The following is a 25,095-nucleotide window of genomic DNA, read 5'->3' on the forward strand; positions in this document are numbered from 1 at the left end:
CCTCCCACACTAGGACACCCAAAGTCCCAAGTCCAGGAGCAGCCCTCAGCCTGAGGATTCCGACCAGGGCTTCCCCTCAGCCCCATGCACACTGTAGTCATTGACCTGTCATTGAATATTTCATATCACCAAATTCTTTGTATGTGAACCCATCTGGTTCACATTTGCAGGCCTCTTTTTTTATTTATTTATTTTTTTTGAGACTGAGTCTTGCTCTGTTGCCCAGGCTGGAGGGCAGTGGCATGATCTCAGCTCACTGCAACTTCCCGGGAAAGTGATTCCTCCTCCCAGGTTCCACCTCCTGGGTTCGAGTGATTCTCCTGCCTCAGCCTCCCAAGTAGCTGGGACTACAGGCAAGCACTACCATACCTAATTTTTGTATCTTTTGGTGGAGACGGGGGTTTCACCATTTGCCCAGGCTGGTCTCGAACTCCCGACCTCAAGTGATACGCCTGCCTTGGCCTCCCACAGTGCTGGGATTACAGGTGTGAGCCACTGTGCCCAGACTCAGGCCTATTTTAAGAGCCATACCTGGCCAGGCATGGTGGCTTATGCCTGTAATCCCAGCACTTTGGGAGGCCAAGCAGGGCAGATCATGAGTCAAGAGATGGAGACCATCCTGGCCAACATGGCAAAACCCTGTCTCTACTAAAAATACAAAAATTAGCTGGGTGTGGTGGCACATGCCTGTAGTCCCAGGTATTTGGGAGGCTGAGGCAGGAGAATCGCTTGAACCCGGGACGCAGAGGTTGCAGTGAATCGAGATCTTGCCACTGCACTCCAGCCTGGCAACAGAACGAAACTCTATCTCAAAAAAAAAAAAAAAAAGAGCGCTACACCTGCAAGTCATAAACTCCCAGAAAAACACACTGAAGAGGAATTCACAGTCTCAGAGGTTGGTTGTAAATTCTGGCTTTTATAGTCTTTGCTGTGTGACCTCAAGAGCATTGCTTCACCTCTCCAAGCCTCAGCGCCCTCATCCACAAAATGGGGCAGGAACACACTCCTCCCAGGTTGGAGGGAGCCTTAAATGAGGTAATATATCTCAAAGCACTGGGCACATAGCAGGTATTTAAGAAATGCTCATTCCTTTTCTTCTTTTTGCTTTTTCTTACCACCATAGATTCATTTTTCCTTTGGAGAAGGAGAAGAAGATACTCAAAGCTGGGGATCCATTTACTCTTTCATTCTCAACACAAATACTGATTGAGGCCAGGCATGGTGGTTCACGCCTGTAATCCCAGCACTTTGGGAGGCTAATGCCTGAGGTCAGAGTTCAAGACCAGCCTGGGCAACATGGCAAAACCCCACCTCTACTAAAAAACAATACAAAAATGAGCGGGGCATGGTGGCAGGTGCCTGTAATCTCAGCTACTTGGGAGACTGAGGCAGGAGAGTCGCTTGAACCCGGGAGGCGGAGGCTGCAGGGAGCTGAGATCTCGCTGCTGTGCTCCACCAGCCTGGGCGACAGAGTGAGACTCTCACTCTTTCTCTCTCTAGATAGATAGATAGATAGATAGATAGATAGATAGATAGATAGATAGAGTGTTTATCACGTACCAGGCGGGACTGCAGCAAGGAACACGATAATCCCTGCCCTTGTGGTGCAGCAAGAGGGTCCAGGCACTGGGGTCAGATGGAACTGGTTTCAAATCCTGGCTCAACCACCTGTCAGCTGCGGCTCCTCGGGCAAGTCATGTTACCTTTCGAGGCTTAGTTTAGGCAATTCTAAAATGGGGACAATACGATATCTCATAGAATACCCAAGAGGAGCAAAGGAAAAGACACTTTTTAAGTTGCTTAATAGTTGTGTAATCAAGAGGTGTGTGTGGGGTGGAGGGGTGAGGATGTCTGGCCAGCAAAAGAGGGTGGAGGCGGTGACCTGGGGACTTCAGGCTTCCAGGATTAGGCCACTTGGGAAGAAAGAAAGAAAAAAGAATGGGAAAATGAAAGAGAACAAACAAGTAAATATGTTTATTTTCTTTTTAATAGAATAGTTGTAGCACAACTATCTTTAATATAATACTTGTAGAACACTTGAATTATAAAACTTACTAATAGAATGAACACTCTTGAACTCACCACCGATATAAGATTACATTAGAAAGTTACCAGTAACTTGCATCTACTTATGCCAGCAGGTCTCTGCCCAGGTTGTACATTAAGCACACCTGGCGAATTTTGGAAAACACTGGTACTGTCAGATGGGATTTGGCGTTTGGTTGAGGCATCTGGATTTTTTTTTAAAGGTTTAGGCATCTGTCTTTTTTTTTTTTGAGACAGTGTCTGGCTCTGTCACCCAGGCTGGAGTGCAGTGCCACAGTCACGGCTCACGACAGCCTCAGCCTCCTGGGCTCAAGTGGTCCTCCCGTCTCAACCTCCGAGTAGCTGGGACTATAGGTACCAACATGCCTGGCTAATTAAAAAAATTTTTTTTAGAAGCAGGGGTCCCTCCATGTTGCGCAGGCTGGTATCTGGTGATTCTCATGCGCATCCAGGTTTGAGAAGCACTAGCTTATATTCTCTTCCCCCTGGTTTTCACCTTCACCTTCAGGTGAAGATAATCACCATCCTGAAATAACGTGTAGTGCACGGACAGATTCTTTGCCTCCATCCTTCCCTATTTCAGACTAGTGACGTTTGCTATTTATCTCCCGCCGACCACGAGGGGGCACCAGAGAAAAACAGTCTCCCTTCGCGCTGAAAGAGGCTTGGCCCTTGTGACGCTCCGTCGTTGGGGGCCGTTGCAGGCGCCACCAGGAAGGAGAGCGCCAGTGTTGCTGTAGGGCGTCTGGGAAGTACGTCCGGGAACTGGCCGGCCCGCTTCGTGCCTGCGGGAACTCGGACCCGGGGACTCTTCGGAAACTCCGAGACGCCGAGAAACGTGAGCCGAGGGATTGGACTCTGCTGGATCCGGCGTTAGGGCGGGGGGCCACAGGGTCCTGAACGCAGGCGGCCCGCGCGGGCGGGAACCGAGGCGGGAGTCCGCGGACGCGAGCTCTGGGCGCTTAGGGTTCTCACTCTGCCCACGGTGTGCTGTGACCCTCTTTGTTGCACGTACCTGTTCAGGTTGAGAGAGGGATGCGACGTATTCGGGGAGCAGCCCAGCTTGTAGGTGGCCAATCCAGGACCGGAATCTTAAACTTTTGATTCTCGATGCAAAGATTGATCCACTGGCGGTTTTACGGGACAGGGAAAAAGAATATGAAGCCTACCACGGTCTCGAGACCGAGGTCACACGTTAGCAGCCGGCCGGCCACATTTGGACCATAGACGCAGAGTGTTTGTCCCCGAACCTGGAGGACCCCGAGTATGAGATTCTTGGCATGGGCCAAGCCTTTTCGTTTATTCAGCAGGCGTTTCTACCCAGGCACTTCGTCGACCCTGCACTTGAAGACAGCTTTTGGGTCAGGGGAGTCGGTGCCTGGAGTGAGACTGCTCTCTGCTTTCAGGGCTCCAGCTGTATCCCTACATTGCTCAGGCAATTCCGCTCTCTAGGTCTCAGTTGCTTCATCTTCAAGATGAAAGATCCGTCCTTCTTGGTAGCCCAAAGCACTTCCGAGTGTTACTTCAGGCTAGGCCCCTCCCCGGGGGCTGTCAGAACCAGGGCATGTTGGTCCCAACAGGCAGCCCCCTTGCAGTGTAGAGAGTCTGGGCGCTGGTCTCAGGGGGACATGAATTAGGATCATGCTTGTTGTTGAGACACACCAGGCTGGAGGGCAGTGGCGTGATCTCGGCTCACTGCAGCCTCCATCTCCCGGGTTCAAGCAGTTCCCCTGCCTCAGCCTCCCAAGTAACTGGGATTACAGGCGCACGCCACCACGCCCGGCTAATTTTTTTTTGTATTTTTAGTAGAGACAGGGTTTCACCATGTTAGCCAGACTTGTCTCGAACTCTTGACCACAGGCAGACTGCTCACCTCGGCCTCCCAAAGTGCTGGGATTACAGGCGTGAGCCACTGTGCCCGGCCAGATCATGCTTTTTTATTTCCTCTAATTCCTGGCTCTGCTATCTTGAGCAAATCACTTCACCTCTTCCAACTTGTTTCCTCCCTGCCAAATAGCAGGGTGATTGTAAGAATGAAAAAATTAATATGTATTGAGTGCTTGGCACACACATGTGTTCCTTACATTATGGTCTCTGTTTAAGCAGAGCATAAATGCCCCTGATGTGCCTAGTAGCAATCTTAGGACAATCCCTGTTCCTGTCTGTTGTGTCCCTAGTAATGGCTGGCCGACAACTGCATGCAGTCCTGACTTTTTGATGTTTTTGCTTTTTTGAAACAAAAAATCACTGTCACCCAGGCTGAGTGCAGTGGCGCTAACATGGCTTGCTGCAGCCTCGACCTCCTAGGCTCAAGCAGTCCTGCCTCAGCCCCCTGAGTGATTGGGACTACAAGCATGCCACCACTCCTGGCTAATTTTTGATTTTTTGTAGAGATGAGGTCTCATGATGTGGCTGGTCTCCAGCTCCTGGCCTCAAGTGATCCTCCTTCCTCGGCCACCCAAAGTGTTGGGATTATAGGCCAGAGCTGCCACATCTGGCTAAGGCTTATTTAAATTGAGAATTTGCCGCACTAGTGGCAAATCATTTTTTAAAATGCTGGTACCTGGGCCCCACGGAGGTAAAGTTCCACCAGGTGATTTCATTGAGTAGCCAAGGGCTGAGGTGAAGCTGGTGAGGGTTCCTGGGATTTGCAGTGCTTCATTTTCTTCCCATTCCTGTTCTCAGATGGCGCTCCCCACGTTGCCGTCCTACTGGTGCAGCCAGCAGCGCCTGAATCAGCAGCTAGCACGACAGCGAGAGCAGGAGGCCCGGCTTCGGCAGCAGTGGGAGCAGAACAGCCGTTATTTCAGGATGTCTGACATCTGCAGCTCCAAGCAGGCAGAGTGGAGCTCTAAAACCTCCTACCAGCGGAGGTAATTGTGCAGTGACTGACGATTGGATGGAGGTGGGGGCCGCTTGCTGCTGGTCAGGGGATGAGGCCTTAAGAATTCAGGGAGCATAGGATTTGCCAGGCAGCATGAATTACCTGCACGATGATGTTTTTCCAGCTGGAAATGGAAAAAATAGATCATCAGTGCAGTATACATTGGCATTAAAAAAAAGAAAAAATGATGCAGAAGCACATGATAGAATTCATAATCCTCCTTGTAACCCCACATCCCCAGAGAGAGCCACAGTTAAGTCTGGCACATATCCTTCCATGCCTTTTTCCATTGGTATTTATGCTTAAGTACACACACACACACCCCTGCTTTTATAGAAGTTCCTGTAAAAATGTGGAGGCCAAAAGCATAGGCTTTGAAGTCAGATAGACCTAGATGGAAATCCTGACCATGTCTCTTGCTGAATGCATGAGGTTTGGTTTCCTCATCAGTCAAGTGGGGCTACAGCAGACCTACACTGTAGGATTTATGTGATGGATAATATAGATATTATTTATACATTTTCTTTTTGCAAAAACAAGATTTTCTCTTATGCATACTATTCAGTTACCTGTTCTCTTCACTTTGGCTGGGGACACATTCCTGTGTCACCATGACATACCTACCTTAGCCTCTTACCCACACAGCAGAGCAGAGCATGCTCCTTGTGGCTGTGGCATGATTGATTCAGGCAGGCTCCCTCTCACCCAGCATGCATGCCTATCAGCGTGAGAAGATGAAGGAGGAGAAGAGGAAGAGTCTGGAGGTCCGGCGGGAGAAGCTCAGGCAGCTCATGCAGGAGGAACAGGACCTGCTGGTCAGAGAACTGGAGGAGCTAAGGCTGAGCATGAACTTGAGGGAAAGAAGAATCCGGGAGCAGCACAGGAATCTGAAATCAGCTAGAGAAGAACAGAGGAAACTGGTAACTTCCCAGAGGCCTTCAGGAGGCTGTGGAGCAGGAGCACTCCCAGCCTGTGTGTGTCACACATGTAGGGTCATTCCTGGGTGCTCACGTCTGATGAGATGCCAGTTAACTCCAGAGCCAGCAGGAAAAGAGCTTAAGTCCTTGTGCAGGGACTGGGTTTTAGATGAGTCAGCTGTATTCCCTTTAGCCCCTTAAATCATTACATCTGGGAGTTTTCCTTACTTCCGGTTATGTGGGCCCACAAAGATCTGAGACTAGTCTGTCTTACCTTCCAAAGTAGTTGTGTGAAACAGTGAGCCCGGGTCTGTGCTTTTTACCCTGCTGTGTTACTTTGAGACCCCCTAGATAGGACCTCTGCATAGTAGCATCAGATTTTGGCCTCCTTTTGTCACCATTGCAAGAGTCACTCATTAGTGTCGTGGTCCTCAGAGCTGTGCGTGTGAAACACCAGGGTTTGAGCAGTGGGTGCAGTGACAGTGTGAATGGAGGCGCCTGTAGCTTGAGCTGACTTCTGTGTGTCACCCAAAACGTGGATGAATTTGAAAAATGACATCAGGCTTTCCATTGTGTTTTCTTGATAGATTGCTGAACAACTTTTGTATGAACACTGGAAAAAGAACAACCCGAGACTTCGAGAGGTGAAAGTCAGAGACCTCCATTGATTTGCCTAAGTAGATGGAATCATGTTTCCAGACTTTTTTTTTTAACCACGTATCTTGTACTGGGTTGAAACAGAGGAGGGAACCTTGAGTGCCTGAAAAGAGCAGCAGGCAGAAGATCTGGTGCAGGCTGCACTGAGCGGTTCATTCAGTTGTTGAACAAGTGTTGATTGAACCCTGGCTGCCTGGTCTACCAGGTGGGGACATGGAGATTAGATGGGTTTTCTGCTCATAAGTTTGCGTCCATCATGGGAGACAGTGGGTAGCTCATTACAGGGCCAGATGCAGGGTACTGGGCCAGCCTGAGAAGATGGGCATGGGCCAGTGCACTCAACTCTGGAGGGGTCAGGGAGGCTTCCCAGAGGAGTTCCTGAGGTGGATGAGTTTGAAGGGATGTGTGTAGGGGGAGGAAAGGATGTTCGAGGTTACATGACTGTGAGAACCAGCCTGAGACTTGAGAGCAGAGTGAGGCCTGGGAGCTGAAAGTGTGCCAGTGAGGCTAGGATGTCAGATAGGGAGAACCCCAAGAGCTGATGCTGGTGAGGTGGATGGTGCCAGACGTCAGAAGAGCTTGTGTGACCTTCCTCTGAAGGTGCTGGGGACTGGCACACAGGATCCTGGCTGCAATTTCAAAGAGATCCCTCTGGCAATAATGTGCTGGCAGCAGGGAGGGGTGCTGTGACAGCCCAGCCCAGTGAAGGCCTGAACTGGGCTGGCAGGGGAGAGGAGGACAAACTGCAGGAGAGGGGGTGACCTCTTGGCTTGGTGGCATTGTTCAGTGGAGATTTGGCTGGAGGGAGATCATCCTTCACTGTTATCATTCATTTATTTTCAACTTAACAGTTTTTGTATACATTTGATGCCTTCACATTATTCATAGTTACATTTAGAAATCACCAGGTGCTAAATAATGGAAGATTAGTGCTTTTGTGCAGTTCACACCAAGCTGTGGGAGGACTCCTTAGTCCTGTTGGCATCAGTGTAGTTGGCCTCCAGAGCCGTTTACTCAGAAAAGCTTATTCAGAACATTCAAGTTAGGTGCACAGCATATGTTCAGTTGTAAGTTGGGAAAGATTTTATTTATTTATTTTTGAGACAGTTACTCTGTCGCACCGGCTGGAGTGCAGTGTCGTGATCTTGCTCGGCACACTGCTGCTTGAACTCACCTCCTATGTTCAAGTGATTGTTCTGCTCCAGCCTCCCGAGTAGTTGGGACTATAGGCACACGCCACCATGCCCAGCTAATTTTTTTGTTTTCTTAGTAGAGATGGAGTTTCACCATATTGACCAGGCTGGTCTCAAACTCCTGACCTCATGATCCGCCTGCCTCGGTCTCCCAGAGTGCTGGGATTACAGGTGTGAGCCACTGCACCAAGCCAGGAAAGATTATTTTAAAACTTTTTTGTAGAGACGAGGTCTCCCTATGTTGCTCAGGTTGATCTCGAACTCTTGGGCTCAACTGATCCTCCCACCCAACCTCTTGAGTAGCTGAGACAGGTGGGTATCACCATATCTGGCTAATTTTATAAACAGTTTCTTAAAACAAAAGCTTTTGGATTGAATGTTGTGATCCATTTTCTAATCTAGGAGATTCTCTGCACCCAAATCTCTTGCTAACAATTCCAAACTTGTTGGACCTACTGGCACATTACTTGATACATGGAGTACATACTCATCTGCTTTGCAGAGGAAGCTTTGGGGAGCCAGGCACAGGGTTGAGTCTTCTCCTCACCCAGCTGTCTCCCAGGGCCTGGCATGTAGTAGATCAACCCGAGGTGGCCTTTGAAATTGTATTTCCATTTCAGCATCCAGCTCAACCCCAGGGCTAGTGGGAGGGAAGTCTCTGTTACTTTGTACCAGCTCAGGAGATTGGTGCAGGAGCACCTGGTCCCTTGGTCTTCTGATTGACTTGCATTCATACTACATGTTGGAGTCACCCCACACTCTCTATTGGATGCCTGTGCCACTGAGTCCCCATGAAGGGAAGTCATGGCCACTTTCCAACAGTTGGCACAGAGGGTAGCAGCACACTGTCCCCATAGTGCCTGTCTGTCCCATGAGGAAGCCCACATCCTCTCACTTCTGTCCTCAGATGGAGCTGGACCTTCACCAGAAGCATGTGGTAAACTCTTGGGACATGCAGAAAGAAGAAAAAAAACAGGTGTGGTATGTGACTCTGGGAACAGCCCTGCATTCTGTGGTGGGAGGCTGTCCATGTCTTTGCATTTGTTTGCTGTTTTCAATGTCAGTGACTCCAGTTAAGGAGTACAGTAGACTCTTTCTCAGTTTACTTGACACATGTGAAAACTGAATGTTTGCTCTTATACATACTAGAATCCTATGTGATCATTCCTAGGGCAGAGTACGGCCAGGTGACCGGGGCTGGGAGGTGGCATGTAGAGCATGCATCTTTTTTTCTTTTGGAGACAGGGTCTTGCTCTGTCACCCAGGCTGCAGCGATTCACAGCTCACTGCAGCCTCGACCACCTGGGCTCAAGCAGTCCTCCTATCTCAGCCTCCCAAGTAGCTGGGACCACAGGTATGCGCCACTGTACCCAGCTAATTTTTTAATTTTTATAGAGATGGGGTCTTGCTCTGTTGCTCAGGCTGGTCTGGCCTCCTAGCCTGAAACGATTCTCTCACCTCAGCCTCCCAAAGTGTTGGGATTACAGGTGTGGGCCACAGGGTCCAGCTAGAACATGTGTCTTTAAGGGCATTTTTGTCATTCTGATGAAATTTGCATCATAAACTCACAACCCTGGCTTACAGTAGCCTCTGTGGGGTTGAGCTTTCACACCTCCATGCACCGGTCACTTTGCCTCCTGGTTTGCTTCAGAAAGTGTTTTGTTGAGTGGAGTGGAAACCCAGCATTATCAAGGCCCTCCCTGACTTGGTCTCTGAAGGCGTCGTCACTTGGGATTCAGGCAGGAACTGCCTGGGCCCTGTGTCCTGCAGAATGGTGGCAGGAGCTGGGTTTTTGTTGGTGTATGGTACAGATACTGACCTGTGTTCATTCGGCTCCTTGCAGCAAGAAGCCATGGCAGAGCAAGAGAACAAACAGTATGAAAACCAATACAAAAAGGCCCGGAGGGAGGCGCTGGAACGGATGAAAGCTGAAGAGGAAAGGAGGCAGCTGGAGGACAAGCTCCAGGCGGAGGCGCTGCTGCAGCAGATGGAGGAGCTGAAACTGAAGGAGGTGGAGGTGGGCACGAGCCCCTCTCGGCCATGACCTCCTTCATAGCTGCTTGTTAGCATGAGATGGGCACTTGAGAGGCCGCCCAAAGGAGAGGTCATAGCAGGGCTGAGATCCTATGAAGGGCAGCAGGAGCCAGGTTCTCCCTCTCACATGCATCCCCTTCTGCCTGGAGCTTTGTCATTCTCCTGGTCTGTGTGCCTGGATTCCAGAATGTTAATGACACAGAGCCAGTAGCTGTTCTCTCAGAGGTGCTCAGCAACCTGCTGCTTGAGAATATTCTTAGAACATGGATTTTCCAGTGCACTAAGTAGACACGATCTAGCACCCATCTCTCTGTGGGGAGCAGGTTTCAGGTCTCGAGGCCTAACTGAGGGTTTTTGGTCCAGAGGCTGTTTTTAGAGAACATGGCACAGTTCCCTTGAAAGAATGAGATTTACCTATTTAGATGAAGGAGTCCCATGCTCCTGTGGCCCCACTTCCCCTTACCCAGGCCCAGGGATTCAGCAGCTACGTTCTTAGTGCCCACCACTTATATTCTAGGTGCCGAGCACTGGGTTGGAGCTAGAGATAGAGCCTGAGCAAGGACCACAGGCCTGGCTTCCTGGTGGAGGCTGTGTCAGGCGGAGGACAGTTAAGTTATAGTAAGCGTGGACCAGTACAGGGTCCTGTGGGAATCTAGAGTTTGGGACTCAGAAAGGCCCTTTGGGGAAATGGCTCAGATGAGATGGGATGGGTAAGTGAGAGGTGGGAGGGGATCGCGACCACCTGGTGGCCAGGCCACCGTCACGGAGTATCTGAAAAACGGAGATGGAGCGTGAAGGAAGATCTGGTTCCCACCATCTCAGATCTCAGTCGGGCTTACTCACCACCACAGGCCACCAAACTAAAGAAGGAGCAGGAGAATCTGCTGAAGCAGCAGTGGGAGCTGGACAGGCTGGAGGAAGAGCGGAAGCAGATGGAAGCCTTCCGGGAGAAGGCGGAGCTGGGGTGCGTGTCAGGAGGGCCCACTCTTCCCATGCGGGTGGGCCTCTTGCTTTTTCAGACTTTCGGTCATGTTGCTGAAACCATAAAGGAGATGCCCTGTGGTCAGCAGTTGTCTAACTTGCGTTTAATTCTTTCTGAGATACTGAAGGTAGCCCACATTTGATTCTCCTTCAGGCGCTTCTTGAGACATCAGTATAACGCTCAACTCAACAGACGCGCACAGCAGATCCAAGAGGAGCTGGTAAGTCTGAAGAGATTGACATCTTTCTCATCCTCTTTTTGAAAAAAAAAAGAAGTCTTCCATTTCTTAGTATATGAGTGCATTCTCGTAAGAATGAAAAGAGACGGAGGGGTCACGGGAGAGGGAGATGTTGGTCAGAGGGTATATCCAACCCTCTGGAGATGCGGGAGTTCTGGGGCCTAGTGTCCAGTGTGTTGACCACAGTTGATGACACTGTGTTGTATTCTTGAAATTTGCTAAGAGAGTCGATCTTAAGTGTTGTCACTACAAAAAGCAACTGTGAGGATATGGTAATTAGCTTGACTGCAAGGATCCTTTTGCAGTGTGTGTGTGATACACAGAGAGATAGAGATATCAGAACGTCAAATTATTTTTCAATAAACCTGTTATTTAAAAACAGCACAACACAAAGTGAGATCACCCCCTTGACCAGCGCCTGCAATCTCTGTCCCCAGAGGTGTCTGTCTGGTGCACATCTTTCTAGATATGTTTACATTCAGAGAGGTAGAGGTTTGTTTTTGTTTTTGTTTTTAAATGTAATTGAGGTTGCATTCCTCAGCATCTTCACTTAACACTAAATCTCTATAATTTTTAAAAAGCTCTGCCGCGCACGGTGGCTCATTGCCTGTAATCCCAGCACTTAGGGATACCGAGGTGGGTAGACTGCCTGAGGTCAGGAGTTTGAGGCCCCATTTTTAGTAGAGATGGGGTTAGTAGAGAAACCCCATCTCTACTAAAAAAAAATACACAAACTATAGTCGGGTGTGGTGGCACAGGCTTGTAATCCCAGCTACTCTTGAGGCTGAGGTAGGAAAATTGCTTGAACCCGGGAGGCGGAGGTTGTGGTGAGCCAAGATTGTGCCACTACACTCCAGCCAGAGCAACAAGGGCAAAACTCCGTCTCAAAAAAAAACAAAACAAAAACAAAAACTAGCCAGCCATGGTAATGTGCACTTGTAGTCCTAGCTACTTGAGAGGTTGAGGCTGGAGAATTGCTTGAACCCAGGAGACGGAGGTTGCAGTGAGCCGTGATTGCACCACTGCACTCAAGCCTGGGCAACAGAGCAAGACTCTGTCTCAAAAAAAAAAAAAACCCCAAAAACACAAATAAAAGATCATTATGCTTAGATTGAACCTGTTCTTTTCAAATAGCTCCTTCGGATTCCTAAGTACTATAATGAGCTCCCATGCTGTGAAGGGGACAGACCCAAGCTGCCCTTCCCATCCCTGCCCACTGCGGTCAAGGCAGGACATGGGGTGCAGCAGCACAGTTGGTCCTGATATGCAGCCTGTTTGTATGGGGTCTTGCTCTATTGTCCAGGCTGGAGTGCAGTGGCACAATCAGGACCTCTCAGGCTCTTGAGTAGCTGGGACTATAGGTGGGTATCACCATGCCTGGCTGATTTTTTTTTTTTTTTTTTTGTAGAGATGGGGGTCTTGCTACATTGCCCAGGTGGGTCTTGAACTCCTGTGCTCAAGTGATACTCCCAGCTCAGCCTCCCAAAGTGCTGGGATTGCAGGCATAAGCCTTGGTGCCCATCCTCCTGCATTCTTTTAATGCTTCCATTAGGTCAATGTACATAGTAGCTAATTCCCCACCAATGAGCATTTTGGTTGTTTCTGGTTTTTCCCTCTTGTATAAAAGCTGCAGTGAGTGTTTTACACCTTTGTGTCACTGTGGTCTTCATTCTTACAAGTAGGATTTTTGCCAAGTTGTATTCTAAAAAGTGTAACCAGATGTTTCCGAGGGCATGTGGTGTTGTGGGGTCTCCCTTTGGCCAGAGAGAAGCTCCTAGGCCTGTGCAGTGTCTCAACCACCCCTCATGCTTATCCCCAGTCTGTTCAGAAATAATCCCGCATCTTCCCATCTCTATCTTGAGAACACTGTAGGATCACAAATGTCTGTGATAGGCTCTGTGTAGGCTCTCATTGCAGAAGGCCTCTGTCCAGCCCAGCCACGTGCTGCCCTCTGCTTCTTTTAGGAGGCAGACAGGCGGATTCTGCAGGCCCTCCTCGAGAAGGAGGACGAGAGCCAGCGCCTCGACCTGGCCAAGCGGGAGCAGGCGGTGGCTGATGTAGCCTGGATGAAGCAGGCCATTGAGGAGCAGCTGCAGTTGGAGCGGGCACGGGAGGCAGAGTTGCAGGTGCTGCTGAGGTGAGTGGCGGCCACTGACTGCGCCGGAGGCTCCTGGCCTCGACTCTGGTTCCTTGAAATGCCCCATGGGTCACCTGTTACTGAAATATCTGTTGGCTGGGCTTGGAGGCTCACACCTGTAATCCTGGTGCTTTGAGAGGTCAAGGCAGGTGGATCGCTTGAGCCTAGGAATTCAAGACCAGCCTGGGCAACATGGCCAAACCCCAGTCTCTATCAAAAATACACAAATTGGCCAGGCATCGTTGTTCACGCCTGTAGTCCATCTACTCGGGAGGCTGAGTGGAAGGATCGCTTGAGCCCAGGAGGTTGAGGCTCTGATTAGCTATGATTGCACTACTGCACTTCAGCCTGGGTGACAGAGCGAGACTCTGTCTCAGAAAGAAAAAAAGGAAGAAGAAATACCTGTTACGTTGTCTAACGTTCCCAAGGAGCACATCTTCATAATGGACCTGGCCGTGGTATAAGTCATCACAGTTGTTTTTTTTCCCCTTGTATTATCTCAGGTAGAAATCAGTAAGGTTTAGAGTGATGATGTGTTCATCTGAAATCTTAGAGGTTTGGAAGGAAATTCTTTTTATTTGAGACAGAGTCTCATTCTGTCACCCAAGCTGGAGTGCAGTGGTATGATCTCGGCTCACTGCAGCCTCTGCCTCCTGGGTTCAGGCAATTCACTGCCTCATCCTCCTGAGTAGCTCTGATTACAGGCACCTGCCACCATGCCTGGCTAATTTTTATATTTTTAGTAGAGATGGGGTTTTACCATGTCAGCCAGACTGGTCTCAAACTCCTAACCTCAGGTGATCCACCCCCCTCAGCCTCCCAAAGTGCTAGAATTAGAGGCGTGAGCACCATGCCCTGCTGGAAGGAGATTCTTAGAGATGTTGAATGCTGCTTATGTATAGAAAACTGAGTTTGGGTCCTAAAGATTAAACTAGCAGATCAAAATCACTGAATAATAAATAGAATACATTGAGCACTTACTGCATGCTGGACGCTGCTAAATGCTCTTTACAGGCCTCATCTTACTGAGTCTTGACATCCAGCCAAGTGGTGGCCTATGAGACATGGAGACTTGAGGAGGTTACTCAGTCCAGGGTGAGCTGCAGTGACACAGGTGCTTGGTGGCAGGGCTCAGGCACAGGCCATGCCCTCCTCCTCTCCAGGTCCTGATGGTTTCATTTGTCTCTGTGTTAAATGGTCATGGTGTAAGTCATCACAATTGCCTTTTTTTTTTTTTTTTGAGATGGAGTCTCGGTCAGTTGCCTAGGCTGGAGTGCAGTGGCACGATCTTGGCTCACTGTACCCTCTGCCTCTTGGATTCAAGCGATTCTCCTGCCTCAGCCTCCTGAGTAGCTGGGACTACAGGCGTGTGCCTCCACACCCGGCCAATGTTTTTTTTTTTTTTTAGTAGAGACAGGGTTTCACCATGTTAGCCAGGATGGTCTCAATCTCCTGACCTTGTGATCCACCCACCTCGGCCTCCCAAAGTGCTGGGATTACAGGTGTGAGCCACTGTACCCAGCTCACAATTGCTTTTTATAAGGAGATGGGTATTAAAAAGGTAACTTAAAATACCTCCAATAGGGCTGGGTGCGGTGGCTCACGCTTGTAATCCCAGCATTTTGGAAGGCCAAGATGGGCAGATCACTTGAGATCAGGAGTTCAAGCCCAGCCTGATCAACATGGTGAAACCCCATTTCTACTAAAAATACAAAAATTATCCGGGCATGGTGGCACTACTCAAGAGGCTGAGGCACAAGAATCACTTGACCTGGGAGGTGGAGGTTGCAGTGAGCTGAGATCACACCATTGCACTCTAGCCTGGATGACAGAGCAAGACTCCATCTAAAACAACAACAACAAGCTTCCAACAGCACTGTCTGTGGATGCTGTCCTTAATGTAATCTTTTCAATGTACGTGTGGATGTTTATCTTCAGGGCAGCCCTGCAGAAGCCATGTACCCTGCAGCCCTGTCTGTTCCATAGCTCGCTTCCTACCGTGGTGGGGAGGAGCCTGCTATCATCCCTTTTGTGTTCGCCCAGGGAGGAGGCCAAGGAGATGTGGGAAAAGAGAGAGGCAGAGTGGGCCCGAGAACGCAGCGCACGGGACAGACTGATGAGCGAGGTAATCCCAGCTCCGGCGATGTGGACCAGCTGTTGGGTCCCGGGCAGGTATCTGGAAGTCTGTGATCGATCAGTCACCCTGCCAGATGCTCTGGGAACAGAGTCTTCTCTGGTCATTTTAAGTGGGCCTTAAAAATCATTGGAAAATTAATATGAACTTACTAGAAAAATATTCAGAAATACAGAAAGTAGAAATGAGAAAAGTCCCCCAGAGTGCCATTCTATACACAGCTATAGCTGCTGCTTCCTTCTGCTCTTCTGTTTCCATGCCCAACATTTTTTCCACATGTATTTTTAATTGTCTTGTGCTATTTTACTTTAGGCGTTGTAACATGCTGTTACATCTTTATAAAAGCCACGTCAAGGGCTGTATTGCAGACTGTCCTCTGTCTCCTGCTGCCTTTACGTTCCCTCTTTTTTTTTTTTTTTTTTTTTTTTTTTGAGATGGAGTCTCGCTTTCACCCAGGCTGGAGTACAATGGCATGATCTTGGCTCACGGCAACGTCTGCCTTCTGGGTTCAAGCGCCTCTTCTGCCTCAGCCTCTCAAGTGGCTGGGATTATAGGCATCTGCCATCATACCCAGCTAGTTTTTATATTTTTAGTAGACACAGGGTTTCACCATGGCTGGTCTCGAATTCATGACCTCACGTGATTCACCTGCCTTGGCCTCCCAAAGTGCTGGGATTACAGGTGTGAGCCACCAAACCCAGCTGGATGTGCTATTTTTCTAATTGGGAGCCATTCTGAGAAACACCGCAGGGAGCATCTTGGTACATGGGGCTCTTCCCATGCATTTTCCCTCTTGGGATAGACAACAGGTATAAACTGGAGAACATGTTTTCCTGGTCAGTGTGTATGCCATGCATGGAAGACACACACAAACCACAGGGAAATCTGGAAGGAGAGGAGAGTTAGTTATCCATGAGCTGAAAGTTGTTTTAAAGTGGCTTAGAATGAGAAACTCTGTGTTGTGTCTGGCAGTACGCAGTATTTTGGAATCCACAGGAAATCGGGTCCCGATTGATGTTTTGCTCTTGTAAATACTAAGAATTCTCCAGTGGCTTTTGATTTTCCTCATTTAAATTTCCTTCCTGATGGCAGCCACTTTTCTGTTTCCCCCTGCCCTACAGCATAACTGTTGACAGTGTCAGGTGGCTTCCTGCTCCTGACTGTGGGCTGGGCTGGAGTTTGGGTATCACACGGCTCTGGGGACAGGTTTCAAACACAGCAGGTTCAAAAGATGAGGGGATAACCCCATCTCCACCTGTGGTCATCTGTCTGTGTGCTTGTGGTTTTCCTGTTTTTTAGAGCTCACTGATAGGTAAGACTCACCTTGTTGCTGCAAGGTTTCTGTGCCCTTGGGGAGAGGGCTCCATCCCAGTCTCCTTTGATCTCTTTGGCATTCAGCTGTCTCTTCATAATACATAGTTTGGATACAATTTGTGTATGTTGGGGTATGAGGGAAATGTTTCTGGTATACTGGCAAGCGTGACTGATGTCGTAAGAGCACATCCTATAGTGTGACTCTGCCTCTGTCTGTGTATTTGGGCCTGAGGCCCAAGGATGAGGCTGGGCCTTGCTGTGGCTGCAGCCTGTGCAAGGCTTGTAGAACCAGGATCTGTTAGGGTCAACCTCAAAGCTGCCCTTTCTTTCTGCTGAGAGTAGGTTCTGACAGGGAGACAACAGCAAATACAAGAGAAGATTGAACAGAATCGACGGGCACAAGAGGAATCCCTGAAACACAGGGAGCAACTCATTCGAAATCTCGAGGAGGCAAGAGAATCTGCTCGTCGCGAGAAAGAGGAGAGTGAAGAGCTGAAATCTACCAGGAAGCGGGAGCTGGAAGCCCAGGTGGGGCTGAGCCCAAGGGCAGGAAGCAGTGGGCCTGCTGTGGTTCTCACATCATCATGGGACAGGGTTCAGAGGCCCTGGACTGCCTGGCAGGGCTGGCATGCACTTGAGAGCACAGTGCCCAGTTTTAATCCCAGCTGCAGTCCTCATCTTTTTTTTTTTTTTTTTTAAGATGTCTCACACTGTCACCCAGGCTGGAGTGCAGTGGCATGACCTCAGCTCCGTGCAACCTCTGCCTCCCAGGTATAAGTGATTCTTCCACCTCAGCCTTCCGAATAGCTGGGCTTACATTACAGGCATGCCACCATGCCCGGCTAATTTTTAGTATTTTTAGTAGAGATGGGGTTTCACTATGTCGGCCAGGCTGGTCTTAAACTCCTGACCTCATGATCCCGCTGCCTTGGCCTCCCAAAGTGCTGGGATTACAGGCGTGAGCCACTGCATCTGGCAGTCCTCATCCTCTTGACTGTGGCTTCGTTCTCCTCCACATCCTCCATCACATGTGGGCATGAGGCCAACACTGCTGTCTGTCTGCTTTGTCCTGTCTGCTTCTGGAAGCTGTTGGCTTACCAGGGGCCACAGTTCTCTCTTCGGTTCAGTACCTAGACATAAGACAGAAGAGCCCTCCAAACACCCGGCCACATGCTGGGCTTTTCACAAGGTACATGCTATACACATACCCTTTCCAGTTCCACAGGTTCCCGTCCATTCCTTGGCACTTGCATTGCTGTTGCTCAGCTGGATTCTCCAGCCTGGGTAGGACTGCAGGCTTACCCTCCTCATCAGAGGCTCTGCCCCATAGGCCTTGTCTTAGGGTGACTTTGTTCTTGGCACCCAGGTTGCAGAGCGCCGGCTGCAGGCATGGGAAGCAGACCAGCAGGAAGAGGAGGAAGAGGAGGAGGCCCGCCGGGCTGAGCAGCTCTCGGATGCCTTGCTGCAGCAGGAGGCCAAGACCATGGCTGAGCGGGGCTACCGGCCCAAGGTAGGGAGCCTGTCAGGCGACAGGCCACCGATGATGACACAGACTCTGCCCGGCCCCTGCTCCCTTGGGCCTGTTCATCACCCTGCACTGGGCTCTGCCCTCCAGCCATCCGGGTCATTCCTTGTTCCTCTTCTGTATTCCTCTCTCCACTGACCAACAGGGAGCCCTCATGCAGGGGCTGTTCCAGTCCTTGGTTGGGCCTCAAACAGCCCTTGAGTTGATTTTGCTCTGGCCTCTGCTTACTAAGCTGCATGCCTATCTACCCTCTTTGGGCAATCTAAGAAGAGCTGTGGCCACAGCTGCTGAGAGGGGACACAGCAGTAGGCCCAGCTGTTGAGACAGCAAAGCCCAGTGATCAGGAGACCGGTCCTTCTCCCCTCTTCTCCCCCTAGTGTGTGTATCCTTGTTTCTGTGCCTCCCAGTGTCTTGTTTCCCAGAACTCTCTGCATGGCACCGTGGGGAATACAGAGAGGCAAAGGCTGCCTCCCCTGCCCTGAGGAAGCTGATGACTAAAGCACCTCTGGTGTTGGCTTGTGCCCTCTGCCTCCTTTACCCAGGGCCACCCTGGCCACCTGGTGCCTAGAGTGCACTCCCCAGGACACGTGCTACAGAATGAGAACTGGCTCCTCATGGTCAGATGATGCTGGAAACTGAAACAAAATTAGAGCAGGTGCTGCAGTTTTCCATAGGCCACTCATGTCATCACACACTGACTCTCAGAGCTGCAGGGAACAGCATTTTTCTAAACCCCCTTGACCATGGATCAGTGAGTGTCTTGGGATCAGGGTTTCACAGACCATATGCGAAAATGTTTCTTAGGGCTAGTACTTTAAAAAGTTATAAAGTGCCTCATTTATGGTTTAGGGTCAGTCTTTTTCAGCTATAAATGAAACAGCCATTGATATTGTTCTTTTACCTTGTAGTTAAAAGAGGCTAATTCCCCATGCTCCACATAACTGCTGATCTGATCAGTCTTGTGTTTTCTTTCTTTTTTCAGCCTTACGGACATCCGAAAATTGCTTGGAACTGACTTCATGGGTACCATAAGCACAGAGAACAAGGGATGCTGAGGCTTCTGATCCCAGCCTCCAGGCAGTTTGACGGGGCTCTGGTATACTCAGTGCCCAGGCACTGTCAGATGGCTCAGCAGTGCCTGCTCAGGTTCATCATTAAAAGCATCCAGGGTTTGGCCAGACATTTAAGATGTGAGTCTGCAGCACTTGGTGAGAGGCCCTTTGATGCATTTCTTACCCAAGCAAGGGTCTTTGATAGGCACGTGTCTACAGCACTGCCGCATAGTCTTGTAATGTGTTATCAATAACATCAACTCAAGGTCAATACTAAGGAGCCACAGGTTGTGCCTGTGATGGTGTACGTGGTTTCCTGTTGTCTCAACCTTTGTCAGCCTCCAGTGTTGACTCTAGAAATATGAGGAAAGCTTTTCAGTTTTTAAAATTGCCATTTAAATTTAGTCTATTGAAAACAAACCTAGAGATGTTGGTGGAATTTATTTCAGAGTTTGTTAATTTAAGGGTCCTAAAAGGATTACATCTTTTGTATTCTGGAAGAAAAGAACTGTGAAGCCAGGCATAGTGGCTCACGCCTGTAGTCCCAGCACTTTGGGAGGCTGAGGTGGGTGGATCACCTGACGTCAGGAGTTCAAGACTAGCCTGGCCAATGTGGTGAAACCCCATCTCTACTAAAAATAAAAAAATTAGCCAGATGTGGTGGCAGGCACCTGTAACCCCAGCTACTTGAGAGGCTGAGGCAGGAGAATTGCTTGAACCCAGGAGGTGGAGGCTGCAGTGAGCCAAGATCACCCCATTGCACTCCATCCTGGGCAACAAGAGTGAAACTTCATCTCAAAAAAAGGAAAAGAACTGAACAAATTAAAACCCTGGAACAGTCTGACGTCCACAGACACATTTCAGAAAAGTGGCAAGAGTTGAGTCTTTCCTCCTTCAGGAAGCATTTTGGTAGAATTTCCATAGAGCATTGTCTGGGAGTGATTGATCCCAACATGTATGTTACCAAGCCCCAAAAGGGACCTCATACTGGATGTGGTGGCATGTGCCTGTAGTCCCAGCTACTCGGGAGGCTGCAGCAAGAGCATTGCTTGAGCCCAAGAGTTCGAGTCCAGCCTGGGCAAAAGAAAGAGACCCTGTCTCTAAAAAAAGGTACCTTAGAAGGTCACCTGGCTAGCTAACCTTTTAAAGGCAGGGGTGTGACATGTGGGACTTCTAGTGTCTTGGGAGTGTCTTGGCTACATGTAGCCTTCTGGGATTTATGTGCCCAGAGGAAGAAGCACTGAGCCTCAAGAAACTAGATCAGACTCAGAACCACAGACCAATCAGAAATTTCTCTCCCACCACTATATCAGCATGATACAGGTCTACATTCATTTCTACAAATAGGAACAAGTTCCTTGCAGTAATCTTATTTTATGACTTGTATTTTTCCTATATTCTTCCTTGGAGGTTTCAGTTTTCATTACATTGTGTTCAAGATTCCATATCTCTGTAAATTACAGCTAATTACAGGGCATTGTTCCATGGTTATTAAAAACCAGAGTTTATTAAAACTCCTGAGTCTAAGGGCCACCTTACCTTTCACTTCCATTATGCTGTAAAAACAGACTGAGCTGCAAACCACGTCCTTCATCTGTTGTTCATTTTCTTGCAACTCTTTGGCTATGATCCCCTGAGCATCGCGTTCATCACACATGCTCACAGTTATGTCCCCTGATTCAGATGTCCATTAATTGTGAAATAAAATCCTGCTTCAACAGCACAGCTTCCTGGCTTTGTTACGGATTCTCTGATTGACTGCCATAAAGTGCACTGCGGGTGGTGACAGGCTTTTTACTGATTGAATCCACATCTCCCACATACAGGATTGGCTGTTTTCAATGACTGAAAACATTTTATAGGTTATATTCATTTTTCATAGGAAAGTGGTCTCTTCTTTCAATTGAAACCAGAGTGAAACAGGGCTTTGGTGTCACCCAGGCTGGAGTGTAACAGCGTAATCTCAGCTAACTGCAACCTCCGCCTCACAGGTTCAAGTGATCCTCTCATCTCAGCCTCCCCAGTAGCTGGGACTACAGGTGTGTACCACCAGGCCTGGCTAATTTAGTGGAGATTGGGGGTCTTGCCATGTTGCCCAAGCTGGTCTTGAACTCCTGGGCTCATGCGATCCTCCTATCTCAGCCTCTCAAAGCACTAGGATTACAGGTGTGAGCCACTGTGCCTGGCCTGAATTGTTTGTTTATTTTATTTTTTTTTTGAGACAGAGTCTCACTCTTGTTGCCCAAGCTGGAATGCAGTGGTGTAATTTCAGCTCACTGAAACCTCAGCCTCCTGGGTTCAAGCGATTTCCTGCTTCAGCCTCTCAAGTAGCTGGGATTACAGGCATGTGCCACCACACCTGGCTAATTTTTGTATTTTTAGTAGAGATAGGGTTTCCCCGTGTTGGTCAGGCTGGTCTCCAACTCCTCATCTCAAGTGATCCACCCTCCTCTGTCTCCCAAAGTGCTGGCATTATAGGCATGAGCCACCATGCCTGGCCTAATTTTTTGTTTTTGAAGCCTGATGGTAATCATTGGCATTAAAATTATGTTACTGGTTCACTGCCCTAATTAAATGTTTCTGCTCTAAACTGGTCCAATATAATTTGTTTTTAGAAACTTAAGAGTTTGCACTGTCTTATTATTTCTACTATAGCCCATACACCTGTGGGCCCAGGGTATTTGCATTTTGTATTTTGATTGTGTTGTAGTTACAGATACATATATATGACTTCTATTGTTGCTAAGCACCTTTTCCTGCTGACTCGAAATGAGTGGTTTCTAGATTATTCTTTGGCAGATTTTTCAAAGGTCTATTTCTTTAGTATAGATGATGCTGAAGCCACTGCTAGGAAATGCTTCTTGTGCTGATACAGAAGTGATGACTTCACATTGCTTTCTGCTCCTCATTCAGCACACATTCTCTCTAGGGAAGGTACTAGGCCTGGGAAGTCACAGCTGACCGTGAACAGTGACAAGTCAGACGCTGGAATCGGACACAGACGAGCAGATGTCACCGGCAGACACAGCCAGTTGTCACTCATGGGGCTGAAGAGATGTCTGTGCAATAGGTACAGTCTATAAATCCATATTTATGGATATGATTTTTTCATTTGGGTTTTTAGTTTTTGGTGTTCATAAAATATAGAGCAATCATTTAAAAGATATTGTAAAGCCTTTAAAAACACTGGCCTTAGGCCAGGGGCAGTGGCTTATGCCTATAATCCCAGCACTTTGGGAGGCTGAGGTGGGCAGATCACCTGAGGTCGGGAGTTCGAGACCAGCCTGACCAACATGGAGAAACCCCATCTCTACTAAAATTACAAAATTAGCTGGGCGTGGTGGCACATGCCTGTAATCCCATCTACTTGGGAGGCTGAGACAGGAGAATCGCTTGAACCCGGGAGGCAGAGGTTGTAGTAGACTGAGATTGCCCATTCCACTCCAGCCTGGGCAATGAGAGTGAAACTCTGTGGGAAAAAAAAAAAATTGGCCTTAGCAGTTCTTGATGACCTCGACTAAATTCAGTCATGAAGCTATATGGAGTTTGATTTTAGGGAACTGATTTTGCATTGTAATGTCTTGCTTTTAGAGGGATGTTTACTTTATGCCTTAATATCACTCAAAACACAATGTCTACCTCAACGGATACATAGGTGGTTTTTTTCCAACATGTAGCTGTGGTTTCTTTTCACTGCTCTAACGTAGCTGATTGTGTAAATTCACCATCATTTGTTCATCGCCACTTGTTTGATTTCCGGTGTTTTCTATTAAAATGGAGTTGCTGGAATCCTCTGTGCACATCACTTCTAGTGCAGGCATCGCGGGTGATCTCCAGCAAAATGGCCGGAAATGGGCCTCTTGCCACATTACAGCCATCAGGATCACATTGGAAAAGCCTGGATTGATGTCAGGGTGCTGCTTTGATGCTGCCTTAGCGCTTTTTTTCTCATTTTCTCCCAATTAACTCATCTGAACGCTGCAGCTCCCTTTTCTTCATTTCCCCTAAACACCCCCTCCTCCATTTCCATGTAGAAACGCTTACCGTAGGAGGCTGGTGGGCCGTGATCCCCAGCGTGAGCGTGCTCAAGCTATGTGGTACTGCAGTTCGTGCTGCTGACTCCTGGCTCCGAAGACAGACAAAGCCTCCGGAATAAGTAGCTGGGCCACTGACACTGGCTTCTAGTTCACATGTACAGCTCTTGATCCATCAGGGTTGCTGACACACATGGGGTTCTGTGAGTACTCTGTAGTCACTGTGGCCTTTGCCAGTCGTAACCGAGCAGTGCTAGTTTTCCGGGCCCAGGCCTCACCACACAGGCTCTCCCAGGTGATGTGAGGCAGGCCTCTGCCTTCTGCTGCCATCCCCACATCAGTAACTCCTGGCTCTGCAGCCTCTAGTCCAGACTGTCCCTACAACTTTGACATCTCCACGGTGTCTCAGCATAGCCAAAACTAATGAATGATCTCCCCCAAACCCCCATCATTAGAAAAAAGCCCCAAACCCATCTGGCCCTTCTCCAGTGTTCTCAGATAAGTAACTAGTGATCGCATCTATCCTGCCAGTTGATTATGCCTTAGACCTAGGGCACTGAGTCCTGCTGGCCTCTGGAGTCTGCAGCCATCCACTTTGCTCCCTCATGTCCACCCTTCATGTCATCGAGCCAGCCCATAATTTTTTTATTCATCCTACAGTCAGAGGTCTTTCACAAACACACCTGAAATGAGAATCGTCCACTTTCTTCAGTAGCCTCTCAGGACACTTAGTACCAAGAGCCAAATCCTTCCTTGGCCTGCAAGGCCCTGTTCTGACCGGCCCTGCAGAGCTTTCCCAAAATGTACCGCTCTGCCTCCTGGCCCAGGAGACAGAAATACCATATTGGTACAAAGATGTTGCTCACAGCATTAGTATGATAACAGAAACAGACAACCTACATGTCTATCACCAGGAGGCTGTTTGAGCTTGGGATGTTATGCAGTGCATTAGAGTGGAATGGAACACAAAGTTATGGAGAAATGCTCCTGCTGTGTTAAAAAGTTAAGGCCAGCACTTTGGGAGGCTGAGGCAGGAGGATTGCTTGAGCCCAGTGGGACCCTGTCTACAAGAAAAAAAAAAAAAAACCTAGACACGGTGGTTCACGCCTGTAGTCCCAGCTACTCGGGAGGCTGAGGCAGGAGGGTCACTTGAGCGCTGGAGGTTAAGGCTGCAGTGAGTTATGATTATGCCACTTGCAATCTAGCCTACGCAACAAAGGAGACCCTTTCACTAAAAGAAAAAGTCTGTGGTGTGTTCATTCAGTGAATACTATACAATATTGATATTGAAAATGAACTAGCTACACACATTGACCTAGTTGAATCTTACAATGTTAAGGGAAAGAATTCATCAGTAGGGTTCTGTTTCCATGTTCAAAACCAGGCAAAAACCCTAAGCTGTGACCTAAGGATGCATACAAAGGTTTGGTTCCGCTAAACGCAAAGGAAGTGATAGACACCTTTTGGTCCCTTAGACCAAAGTCTAAGGGAAAGAGGGACCCTGGGGTCCCTGTGCCACCCTGGCTTTATTCTTCTAAGCCTCCTCCCGAGGCAAGGAGAGGACCATGCAGGAAGCAGCCTTCCCAGGGACCTCCCTCTTCTGACACTCCCAGGAAGGAGGACCAGGAGATGGGAGCCCCCAAGTCTGTTCCACTCCTCCATCCCACCGCATCCCTGCCAGGATTGAGAGAAAGGCACTCTTCTGTTTCTTGACCTGGTAGTAGTTACACAGGTAACCACTTTATAATTGCACACAGATGTGTCCGACATATTTCTTTGTTTATAGGTCACAATAAGAGAGAGACTGAGAGAGCACTTGAACCAAGAAATGTGTGGCGAAGAACAGCCTGTGGCCCACAATGGCCCAGGCTCTAGTTCTGATGCTCATACTTAGTGGCTGGGTGACCCTCCTGGCACAGTTCTGTGAAATGCAGAGAAGGGAGATGTG

General features: G+C 48.8%; 1 protein-coding gene across 2 annotated transcripts; it reads left to right on the forward strand.

Annotated features, from left to right (window-relative positions):
• The first annotated feature begins 2,773 nt into the window (after nt 1-2,773).
• Nucleotides 2,774-22,902, forward strand: TCHP (trichoplein keratin filament binding). Of its 2 annotated transcripts, XR_004729064.3 has the most exons (14): nt 2,774-2,884; nt 4,732-4,919; nt 5,640-5,850; nt 6,435-6,491; nt 8,605-8,673; nt 9,541-9,714; nt 10,583-10,695; nt 10,867-10,933; nt 12,916-13,088; nt 15,132-15,213; nt 16,879-17,064; nt 17,903-18,046; nt 19,044-19,251; nt 22,043-22,902. XR_004729064.3 is itself a non-coding variant. In XM_035257546.3 (13 exons), exons 2-13 carry the CDS (start codon nt 4,732-4,734, stop codon nt 19,074-19,076), a joined length of 1,497 nt encoding a protein of 498 aa, XP_035113437.2. In that variant the 5' UTR covers nt 2,774-2,884; the 3' UTR covers nt 19,077-20,836. The 2 variants fall into 2 exon arrangements, 1 of the variants encoding a protein (XP_035113437.2); XM_035257546.3 differs by lacking the exon at nt 22,043-22,902 and having other exon boundaries at nt 19,044-20,836.
• Nucleotides 22,903-25,095: the final 2,193 nt, after the last annotated feature.

Source organism: Callithrix jacchus, chromosome 9 (genome assembly GCF_049354715.1).
Source record: "Callithrix jacchus isolate 240 chromosome 9, calJac240_pri, whole genome shotgun sequence".
Classification (NCBI taxonomy): Eukaryota; Metazoa; Chordata; class Mammalia; order Primates; family Cebidae; genus Callithrix; species Callithrix jacchus.

Coding starts and splice junctions, on each gene's coding strand:
- TCHP (XM_035257546.3), top strand. CDS start 4,732: ATGGCGCTCCCCACGTTGCCGTCCTACTGGTGCAGCCAGCAGCGCCTG. Junction 10,934..12,915: donor AGCAGATCCAAGAGGAGCTG/GTAAGTCTGAAG, acceptor TGCTTCTTTTAG/GAGGCAGACAGGCGGATTCT. Junction 18,047..19,043: donor AGCGGGGCTACCGGCCCAAG/GTAGGGAGCCTG, acceptor TTCTTTTTTCAG/CCTTACGGACATCCGAAAAT.